The sequence below is a fragment of the Monomorium pharaonis genome, chromosome 8 (assembly GCF_013373865.1).
Source record: "Monomorium pharaonis isolate MP-MQ-018 chromosome 8, ASM1337386v2, whole genome shotgun sequence".
Lineage (NCBI taxonomy): Eukaryota > Metazoa > Arthropoda > Insecta > Hymenoptera > Formicidae > Monomorium > Monomorium pharaonis.
The window spans coordinates 22890001-22902407 of record NC_050474.1 but is presented as its reverse complement, the minus strand read 5'-3'; the positions used below and the strand labels follow the sequence as shown (position 1 = coordinate 22902407).

At 35.6% G+C, this 12407-nt stretch overlaps 1 protein-coding gene across 1 annotated transcript; it reads right to left on the bottom strand.

Annotated features, from left to right (window-relative positions):
• Positions 1-388: 388 nt before the first annotated feature.
• On the bottom strand, positions 389-10550 carry LOC105827890 (rab11 family-interacting protein 2). Its single transcript, XM_012666090.3, has 7 exons — positions 10155-10550; positions 5445-5483; positions 3696-3942; positions 2822-3197; positions 2293-2573; positions 1649-2063; positions 389-1479 (listed from the first exon to the last, which is right to left on the bottom strand). Exons 1-7 carry the CDS (start codon positions 10183-10185, stop codon positions 1309-1311), a joined length of 1560 nt encoding a protein of 519 aa, XP_012521544.1. The 5' UTR covers positions 10186-10550; the 3' UTR covers positions 389-1308.
• Between the last annotated feature and the right edge of the window lie 1857 nt (positions 10551-12407).

Sequence of the window (12407 nt, the reverse complement as noted above, 5' to 3'; positions counted from 1 at the left end):
ATTAATGATAATAAGTAAACGTAATCAGTATACGATGTGTAATTAATCGTGAAACAACACTTATCTCGCGATCATTGCATATTGCAGTTGTAAATTCGCTAGATTTCGACAATTTCGAATAGGAATCGTGAGATTGTAAAACACGACCGACGTTTACGAGACATCCGCCATTTTTGCGCGGGAAATTGGTAGTATGTACCAATCGCGCGGAAAGTTAGAGCAATTCAAATTCAATTCTGCGACGTGTTTCACTCTTTGTTCGATAATCGTAAATATAAAGGTTTGAGATGATCCAAATTTATCAAAAATTGCAATTATTTGATATGAAAGTAAAATAATATCAGCAGATATTAGAAATAATCGGAATAAAATAAATACCAGAATAAAATAAATATCAGTTTTTTTTTATTAATACGTGGAATTTTTCAATCGTGGAAATTATATTAAAATAGTAAAACGTGAGACATGTGGAACAGAGATATAAAATTCGAAATTTATTAATATTACTTGTTAATAATATAAATATTCTCAAATATAAGTCGTGTAATAGTAATAACATTTCATGAAACTCATTGTGTCATATACATATACCACATCGGACAATTGTATATCATCTTTATTCAATAATGTTCGTAATTAAACAGTGCTCCGATTAACAAGGCAAATAGTTCGATCTAATGCAAGTGCATACATGTACAAAACGGAAGGCACGTATTTTCCAGTGATTCAGCGAAGCTTCTCGCCCTATTACAACTCCTTTTACTTACCATATATAATGTGTCCTTAAATATAGATAACTTATAATAAAGGTTAATAATAAAAGAGATGTACAGTTGTGTTCGCTGTTTCCTTACGTCAATTGGACGGAAAATTCAATCGTGAACGAACACAAATTTTTGAACTTCGACGCTTTTGTATTTACTGGGAAGACGGGGAATTACGTGAAATGCAAACCATTTTTAACCAACATCCACACCATACTTTTTGTTCGTATCAATAATAAACTGGCTCTCGAAAATAAGCGAGTCACTTTACTTATTATCACTTGAATATCTTACGGTTATTCTCGCGGCAGTTATAAATAAATATGGAGAATATAGATTTCGCAACGCTGCTGCGCAAGAACGTTATATCTTTTTCTTCAAGTTATAATGCGTAAAAGAAAATAAATTAGAATATAGGACAATGTTAATAACAAATAGCCACTTGCGACTTGTCAGTCATGTCTAGTTATAAGTGTCACTAAGGCATTAAAAGGGAATCATCACTAAGTAAATTAGTTCTAGCGTCACAAATCTTATCATCAAATTATTGATTTCCGGGGGATGACAATCGCCTTTGATACGGATTCTGAAGTAATCGCGGAGAACATTCAATTACACGTAATAGCAATGCATCGATATAATCCTCCAAATCGGTGAGTCTCTTGTTTTTCTCCGTGACTTGTGTCTGCAGTTGTAACGCCAGTTCTATTAGATCCTGCAAATTTATTTAGAATAAAACATTTAATTAAATAAAACAATAATTTGTCTCATATTAAAAAACTCCTCTCTTGAAAAAAGTAGTTACACATTCCTTTATTCAATAGGAAAATAATAATCAAATTATTTAGATTTAAAAAGAAATATTTGTACGGTTCTATATTTACTTCTCTTGATTTTCCCTCGAACTGGTTAAGGACCTCATGTGGCAAGCGACTCTTGGCATTCGCGGCATTCTTAACGGCATCCTCGCCGCCGATGATGATCCTTTCGGAAGACAGATGATTCTCGTCATTGGAGTCTTTGAATTTGTTTTCCTTTTTCTTATCCTTCTTCTCCTTCGTGAGATTTCGTGGATCGTCCTTCTTATCCCTCAGTTTTTCTTCTTTTGTGAGCTTCTCTTTACTCGCGGTGAGTTTATCATTCTTGTTTCTCGGATGAAGAATTTCTCTCGGTGCCGGACTGGGCGGCTCCGGAAGATCTTTTAACCTCGATGTGATCGGTGATGACGAACGAATAGGTGATACATCGCGCTTGTTATCCTGTGGCTCGTCTACCACTATTTTAGGCTTGCTTTCCCATCTGACAAGCGCAATAAATGCAACATTGCTTCATCATGTTCATAAATTTCATTTAATAAATCTATTATATTTACACTTATTGATGTATAATAATTCCATTACTGATAAGTATTTGCAGGATAAAAAAAAAATGCGTTGTACATAATTTCTTTTCTTTCCTTTTTATTCCTCCTCTTTTCTCCTATTTCTCTTAAAGATAAACATTTTCAAAATGTCTTCAAACATCTCACCTTTTAGGTACGCTGCTCGCTTGCTTGCCATAGAGTTTCAAGCCCCATTCGTCATCCTTCGTCAAATTGTCGACCTTTGACAGATTCGTAGTGGACGCGCTCATAGCAAATCGTGGCGGTTTACTTGGCACGGTGTTAATTGGCACCGGAGGTGTGTGTACCTCGCTGAAGACATTGCTCTGCGAGCCATTCGAGATGCCATTGGCATTACCATTGTTAACACCCGAGTGCACGGGTGCGTTCAGAGACGAGGCCGAGCTTTTGTGAGACAAATCATCGAACTATAACAGATTAAAGTAGCTAAAACTATGTCTAACAAATTTATTTCAATTTATTATTTACTTATCCAATTCATTACTTTTTATATATCTTTAATACATACTTACTAAAATAGAAATAATAAAATTAATCAAAATTCTCTTCTTTGTTTCTCAGAATTAATTAGTTTTAATAAAGCATTGTTACAAATACTAATTAAACATTAATATTAACAATATCATTATGATGTAGGTAAATTGCTTCCACTTACCGTAAATTCATCTTCATCCTCGCTGATAACTCCGGGATCAGCTTCACCCGGTTCCTGTCGCGTAATTTTGAATTCGCGCTCTTCCCTCTCATCCAGATTGTTTCCATCGAGTCGATTTTTGCTCTTGCCTTTGACTTTGTTCCCGATTGACTTGGCTAATTTCTTGAGGCCCTTGCGCTTCTCAAGACTGCCGATACTAAGCAAACTGCCGCCGATCGACTGTGCAGCTGTAGACAATTGTCCCAAGGAGCTTTTGTGACGTTCCTTCTTACTTAGGTCGGTCAGACTTCCAGCTTTTACGATAAAACCGATCTTCACCTCGAGCTCGCCTCTCTCCTTCGTGTTCTCTTTGCCTGGTTTGCTGTTAAGGGCGTACCTAATACAAGCGCATTTATTCTCTCACAAATTTATTGATAACAAACAAAAAAAGAACGTGTTGTAAAGCACAAATTTTATATCTTATAATTAAACATTATAAATAATCGAAATCTTTTTACTTGTTAATAATATATGATATAAAGTTTATGAAACATCACAAATCTATTTAAAGTAAAAATATCAATTCAAAAAAATAAATACAAATAATAATAACAAATAGCACGTGCATAAAAATAAGTTAGAAAGTAAATGTGTTATACTAAAAGAAAAAAATTATATATTTGACCATATCAACAACTATTGCCATATAGGCGAATGGTTGCGATTATAACATCACGCTTTAAGAATGCAAAGAGAAATGTCGAATGATTAATAAGACAGGCGATACGCCGCAAACGCGACGGTTTCTCTTTCTCGAGCAATTTTTCCGTGGGTGAGAGATGTGGGAGAGATTTGCATGAAACGCAATTTGCAATTAATGTTATCGCAGACGCACCATCGGTTCCTAGGCCTCTCGTACACATCGAAGCTGGAGAGCGGTATGTTGACGGTGCCGAGGAACTCGTCGACACCCAGGAAGTTGCGGTGCAGGGCGGTGAGGATGATTTCCGCGGTGTTTCCCTGCTCCGGGATCAGCAATTCGCATTCCTCGTGCCATTCCACGTCCTTGGTAGCCTTTTCTTTCACCGACGTCTGATATTTTTCCTTGCCGAGTGCGATCGTCACGAAGCAATCATTGGTCTCTGCGTACGGTACATTTATAATTCGGTCATTTCGCGACGTGGGCGAGGGTCGGTCAAGCGGGAGCGAGGTCAGGAGATTAACGAGATGTGTGTAACGGGAATTAAAGGTTTCACCCGGTAAGAAAATACGTCTACTCTCGATCGTTACAGAAACATCGTCGTAAGAGTTTGCTTAGTACTCGCATTAAAAAAAAAAAGATTTTCGATTTCGAGTTTGATTTTAACTGGAAAGTATTAATTTTTATAATAATTACTTTGCTCGCGTTTGTTAGTTTGCATATTAACAAAATAAAATTATATAAATCGAAATTGATACGAAAGATAGAATTGGGGTAATTCCATTCCGTTTCATATGTAGGTAATGAGACATAATTTAATCCGACAACATATGACGCGCTATTAACGTGATTCTAATTCATATCTTTCCACAGATGCAAGACTCTACCATTAACCATAATCTATGTTCTCTCGTTAGCGGCGCTGCGTTTGCTTATTTTACATTGCAACTAATAAATATAGTAGTGTCACAACGCTGTGCATCACGGACGAGCATCGGGAAGTCATTAACTCGTCGCGCAATTACACTGATTATTAGGTCGAGAAGATAGCATGCGCGCTCACGTTGTATTGGTTGCAGTTGAGTGCCAATTTGTAAAAGTATCACCAAACATTCAAAAATACACAATACACAATGTAAAAATTCAAGTAAATTACTTCCTTTAAATCGACAAAATTCGACAATAAACTTTATAATTTATACTTACCTCTACAAATGATTTCTATCTTTTTATTTTCTGATTTTATCAAAAAAAGTAACACATTTTTATTTCATAAATATTTTTCTCAGAAAAAAAAATTGTAATTTTATTACTTAATTTCCATAGCGAGAAATCAATTAATTTCTTGCTTGATTAATAAATGCGTAAAATGATGTAAACATTTGGCGACAGATCGCATTACTTTAATTTCGCTGAGGTAACGGGATTATATAATTTCGCCTTGGACGAAATTCGAGTTTTGATTGACATAACGACGTACGAAAATTTGTACGCATTGTTTTGCAAACTCAGATTGCTTTGCCAGCGAAAACCGGATGATTCATGACCTAAAATAGTCGCGGAATACGAGGTCACTCGGTATCGGTACGAACACGCGAATAACGTGTAGATAGGTAAGAAACGTGATGATGCACGTGTCAATAAATGAGAGAAAACGTCAGGTGACAGCTGGATTATTAAGAGATTTTAAGATTCGGAATACTTCGGGCATTACTGATACGAATAAAAAACATTAATTAAATTATTTAAAAAATCTTTAATCTGTCGCATTAAAGATTTTTAATAATTTAATTAATTTTTAAATACTTTAAATGTTATATACATGTACTTATATTTAAAGAATGGTTATTTTCTCTTACATATTTAATAAATTCTTATAAACAGGAGAAACGTTACTGAGAAAAAAATTTGCAAGTGCAATTAAATTAAAAATATTGTACTCACTGTGTTTTCCTTTAGTCAGCAAATCCTTGGCTCTCTGAACTGTAAACAATAAAAAATAAATGTCAGTAGTATTATAAATACAGAATAAATATCGAGTTACATCAAACAATGTGTTTGCGCGTATTATGAATATTTGTTATTTTTAGCTAATATGTATTAAAAATAAAAAAAGTACAAAATCAATTGTCAACTAAATAAATAATTAAATTGGAATGTTTCAGTTCGAGCTGCTTCATGTCATTAATATTAACAATGTACGTAAATAAATAAGCAGATATAGTATACGTGCAAAAATGTTGCATGTTCAACCATTCTATACTGCGTGCTCGCATTTAAATATTAATGCGTAAAATAAGAAGAGATAAGTCACCGTGAAAACAGAGATTTCTTTAACAGCTCTCGTGTAGATCTTTTTTCCTCCAATCGACTTTCCACAACTCGTGCCTACGTACGAGAAAATCTCACGTTATACGGCTTTCGCGCATAATCGCTCTCGCTTATATCAGAGTAAAAGCTATGCTGCGTGTACATATCAGTTACCGCCCCATTGGTTTCATGATTCTGAGAGATCATCATTTTGTCAGTTTCATTTTTTTTATGTCGTTTATGCATTCAATATTGATGCTAAATGATATTTAGACCATATAAATAGTATCAATTTAAACTAATAAGTATTTTAATATCTACGAATGGTATTTCTAAATAATTCATAAATGTAATGAAATAATTCATATTCAGTTTACATCAACTTGTAATAATTTAGTTTTAATGTAACTTTTTTTTAACTAAATTAGTTTTTTGTTCAAGCAACTATTAAAATAACTAAATTACTTCTTAAAGCCGTTAACTTTAACTTGCAACTTACAAGAATATTAACAAGAAACTTATCCAATTCTGTAAGAAAGAGATTTATATATTAATTAAGCCTTCGTGCAATTTTTACAAAACCTTGACCGAAATACGGAATTTAAACAATGAAATCACACGGTTCTAGTATTCCCAGTCATTTTCCGGCAATTTCATCGCGCTATAAACGAGGATCGTTTCTTTGTCTCATCACGTTAATTTTTAATTGAGATATAAAAAAAAGAGATATATTCATGCACGTAAAAGATTAAGATAATAAGGAATTACAGTGGAAAGCCAAAAAGATATTCTACTGTTTGCTTATTAGAACCTATAATTAAATTTCAATGATTTTTTTGTTCCATATAAATTTAACTTCTTGGACTTGTTTGGTTTTTGTAGAACATTTTCCAATTTCAGTAATATGCTCCAATTGTGAGTTACTGTATCTCGACATTGACCTTTACATGTGCATCATTGTGGAACTTGAAATCTGAATTTACATAATCCGTAAGATCTCGTAAAATGGTTACAGAATGAACGTCTGCGATGAAAAAGAAAGGAAAGAATCTGTGTGTGTGTCTCTCTTCCAACTGTAATCCGTTAGTTCGCATAACACGAAGCGTTACCGAATAACTGTCGGAGGCACTTCCTCGTTCTCACACGCGCAATGGCGATGAACCATAATGGATGTATGAGGTACGAGAAGGCACCATATTCCCCGATTTCTCAGTGCATCGAAAGAGGAGAGCCAGGAGAACCGATTCTCCCAATGCATCCTCTTTCACGGTCGGATTAGAGTTGAGATTGGACTTGAAGTCCCTGCCGCAATAAAGCCGCAGTCAAATACCGTTTAGTCTGATAGAGGCATTTTTCAACGCTTCGTGCGTCTCAGCTGAGTGGTCGCGAACCCGACGACACGCGACTAAATTATATAGTCTTGAGTCAAAGGATTTTCTGCACGCAAAGATATTCTTATGCTAATGAAAAGAAAATTTTACTCAATTTTAGTTTTCTTCGTTTAAGTAACGGTTGAATCTTTACAAAGCATACTTTCTTGATAATAATCTTAAAATACACTCATTTACTTAAATTAGAGCAATCACTTTTCTTCGTAGTACGATTAATTTTTTTTTGTGTGAGTTTTCAAATGTCTTTTATATTTTATATTTTGTTAACTTTACATAAAATATTTCTATAGAAATATTTTAAATTGCACAGATAATAATAATCAGAATTAAGAATGTAAAAAAGGAAGACCATTTCTATTTGAACATCATGATCTTGGATCCGGTCTTTGGATCAGTGAAATACTTTATGCAAAAGCAGAGGAAAGGGGAACATCGAATAGCCGCTAACACATGCTTTCACGCGTTTATTTTGCAGTAAGATACGAAAGAACTGAGATGTCACTCGAGAAAATCACGAGGCGAGGATTTGTAATCAACTTATTTTAATTTTCTCCCTTAGAACACATAGAAGTGTTCAGAGAAAATGTTCATTCTGAATCACCCTGGGAAAACTTTCTGGATTAGCATCTGATCATTTCTAGCACAGATGATTGTCCAGTTTTTCATCTCCACGTGTATGTTGCGTGTACGATTCTCGGCCACGATACTGTGTCGCTTTGACACCTACTAACGTCCGAAGGTAAAAGTTTCGCGAGCACTAATTAAAAGGACAGGTGCTCGAACGTGCGCACGCTTTCACGAATTAAGTCTCGGTAATGGGGGGGCCTTTATCTTGATGATCGATTCGCGGTGAACGGTGTGCCTAATTAAAAACGTGGTAAACTGCACACCGAAAGTTGAAAGACTACAATGAATTACCAATGTTTAAACTATAGTAAAAGGAACGAGAGAAAAGCCAACAAGAACAAAAAAGAAAGAAGAACTTTATCTACTGATTAAATTTAGATTATCAGAAGTGATATACGTGTTTTAAAACCCGACATCAACAGCCGATGAGTAATATAATTGTTTTGAATAGCAGTACGTGTGGGACGCGTCATTGGCTGTATCGTAACCGGGGAATATTCGCCATTTAAAAACTTCAGTATCTAGATCTTAACATACAATAAATTCTTTCACGCAAGGGGCAATACAGTATTCATCAGGCAGGTAGAACTAACGTATTTCCGCAAGCTAACGTTGATTAGCGGCACAGCAATGCGGCCGCATAATTGCATCGCCTTTAATTGCTGTCGGAGTTAATTAAAATTATTACTAGAGGTCGTTACAAACCATGCAAAAAATTACGATCCTCTTATGATAATCTTAAGAAGCCAAGGAAATAAGAGAGCTAAAAATAAAAAAGATAAATACACAATACAGTTCTTCAATTAATATGTCTCAAGAGATAACATTACTTTACAAATTGTCAACGGTGAAAAAAATTATTATCTTACCGCATGTGTGTTTTTTATAAGACGTTTGTCATAATGAAAAATTATGTGATTTAAGTTTGGAATTCATTTTAGACAATCTATAATTTTACAACAGTCTAAATTATCTTACAATTTTTATCCTAAAATCTAAAATCTATTTTATTCCCACAAAAAAGTACGAGATGTTAAAAATTCCAAACTTTGGTACATCTTACATGCAGTCTCTTTCTATAGAATTCCCTTTTTAACGTCAATGTAATTGTACCCTTAGAAAGTGTCCAGACATCCGGCGCGTGACGAATACAAAGATTCTGAGATGCGGTGTTGTGTAATTCTTTTTACTATATGAACAAAGCAAATAAAATTAGCCAAGTTAAAAGATCGAACACGTTGCGATGCATGCAAAATGCGTGAAAAAAAAGGAAACTGCTTTTCCAAGGGATGCATTTCCAGACTGTCTTTAAATAAACACGTTCTGCGTGCACCGAGGTGCAGCGATGACTTGATGACACATCGTCCAGCGACGTCTCTTGCGTGTGCACGCGTTCTTTGCGTCTTCTTCGATTTAAGATAAAAGAAAGAGATATACATTAACCAGACCAACCTCATGACGCATCCTCGACACTAAATCCCGGTATCGTTTTACCGATAAGATTACAGATTAGAATTTCAGGAGGGAGAAGAAATACTTTAGTTGTGCTGAGAACCCAGTAAACATCAATTCTAATAGTAATTAAAAACATATTATAAGTTAATTCTCGACAATATAAATATAACATATTTTGTAACAGTTACATCATCGTTGAATGTAGAATTATAATATTGATGTTGTGTTACCGTTAGTTGATGTTTATTGGAGGAAAATAGCCCTTCAGGAATTTTACCTAAACCTTTGTGTGTGTGTCACCGAACTTTTATTCTTATCTTTCTTTTAAAAGTTTCCTTCTTAGCGTCGATGAGGTTTGTCCTTTTCCTTATTCATTTTTCTTCTTTTTCTCTGTAATATAGAAAAAAAAGAGAAAAAAAGGCCGTGCAAGTTTTGTTTTGAAAAAAAGGCAAACCTACGTGCTCTCGGAAAGTGTCCAGGGTATTTGTCGTGTGACAAATACGAGGTAACGTTTCGTCACGCAGTTGTTACGTTTGACCGACACACAGGGCTCGGGGCTCGGACGGTCTTGAATACATTCCTGGCGACGGTAACAACAGCGACCGAGGCTACGGGGTTTCGCTAGCTCGCCTAGTTTTCCGCGAACGCGAGAGACACGTATAAACCTCCTGATACATATATTTTATATATATATATATATACACGCATCTATATACATACATGCCTCGTAACAATCGAATTACGCATTCCTTCGCGGCGCGTCCGAACGGCCGCGACCACCTGTCGAAAAGGAAGGAGAGGAAAGGGGAGGAGAGGGGGAGAAGATGATATTGAGAACGTGATCTTTACGACACCCGTCGCCTGTGCTCACCTGTCACCTGAACGTGCGTCGGGCTCCACATCTTGAGATTCCCTGGGCTGCTTCCTTCTGCTACCCGTACGGCGGAATTGGGACGCTCGCAGACTCGCTGTCGCCTGCCGTTGCTCGACTTTCGTCGAGTCTACGCGACGACGACCACTACGACGCTCTGGCGACGCGCGGCGCACTAGGAAACGTTCGCATCACGCGGTCGTGTCTCGCGCACTGGTCAACCGCCTCGTTCGCCCAACTCCGCGCACTCCGAGACTCACGTCCAGTCACGTCGAACGTTCACCGTACACCTCTCGCTTCGCGACGACTGTACCACGGCGCGCCACCGCGCCTTCGAACAACCGCTACGTGCGTCCGCCATGCGCGATCGAGGCGCCAGGTGCGGACCGAACGGAATCCAATGCGCGGCTACCTTCACGCCGCCGACCGGCGTAAGACTCTGCCTACAATTGAGAAATAGAAAAATAAAATTTTAGAGTTTTCTTATTGAACACTACAGATGAATAATAAATTATGTTGTATCATGCACGACACATTTATGCCTTACATTTTATTTGTATCCACTGAGTATAGTTAGTATAGTATAGTTTACTAGATTCAGCCTTGAGTTGGCAATAAAAAATGTATCAAGGCAATAAATCTAACATTAAAATATACACGTATATTAGTTTTAATTGCAGGCAACTTTCTGACCTTTGTACCAGAATTCTCATTCATCTCTTATACGTCTGATTAACCATATTCCGAACGAAGCGTTAATTAAGCCATTCGCAGCCTGCGATTGTCACATCGATAAGAACTGTACTGCCATAATCATGAGAAACGCTTTATATATATTCAGTATAGACAACCATGATATAGCGATCACCAACACATTTTGTGACAGGAACAATAATGTTACAACAAATGCATAAATGCAATGATAATTATCTTCTTAGATAGAATTCAGATCTATTTTAGTATTTAGAATTTAAATAAAAACTTTTTAAAAAATGGTTCGAATTTATAATCAAAAGTTCCTAAATCTGAATCAATATAAAGATATTTCAAGTAAAAAACATTTTTTTGCAAATAAATGATTGCACTACGTTCGCACGGAATTTATTGACGGAATTGTCACATTACCAACGTGAAATTCTGTATTTATACATACAATGACGATTATCTGATGTATTTTTCGATGTGTATTCAAACATATCGTACATTTATTAACATTTGATACTCCTTATTAATTTATCCTCATTAACGTATCCTTATTAACTTAAATTTCCGACACGAATGTACGATTCTTACAATTGAGCCACAACAATGTTATATATGCTTCTATAATTGACAGAATTGACAAGCAGTGTGATTAGTGGAGAAAATGACTGTGAACACCACTAATTATTATCACAAATATTTTGTCATTAAATGCAGCAAACAGCGAAATTTTGATACAAAATGCTGAAATCTTTCATAATCTGGAGAGACAAAGAGGTTAGTCTTGCGACTATTCCACTATGTAGAATGACACTATGTGGTATATATGACAATGTCGTTAATTGTTGGATTAATAACCTTATAATTCAAAGCTAGGCTTGTCCACCATGTTTGCGGAGAGATCAAGGAAGATGATTACGATGACAATGCTGCGCTAAGCGGTTTTATTACGCTTTATTACAACATTCTGCGCGATTGCCCGCAAAGATTGCCGCAAAGAACGGAAGTGGCGAGGTGCCACACCATAATTGTCGTACATCATTAGGCTCATTATTTCGTAATCATTTGATTCAACGCCGACACATTTTCATCAACATCAGTTTGACAATTTTCGTTTTGTGACAAACGTAAACGTAACGTAACCGTTTCAAATCGAACAAACTAAAAGATGGCTTGTCGAATTAGAAATGTTCAATTTAAACTTATAACTTTTACGATTTTTATTATTTTTAAAAGCATAATATATATATAGTAATAATAAAGAATAATTATTATGATTATGTTTTGAATTGTTGTAAAAATAAAACATTATTATATATATTATGCAAAAATTTATTTTTTCAATATAAAATATATAAATGCGAACTAGAAATTTAATTGGTTTTCGATTGCTGAGTTTCTCGTTGAAAAGACGTGTCATCATGTGCGTGCTTGTGTAACATTAACTCTTTGACGTCTTAATTGCGCCTCACACGAAAGGATCTGCTTTGCGTGCCCACTTTTATTGTCGTCCCATTTTATCTTGGATTTGCGGATTTTACAGTTCGCATT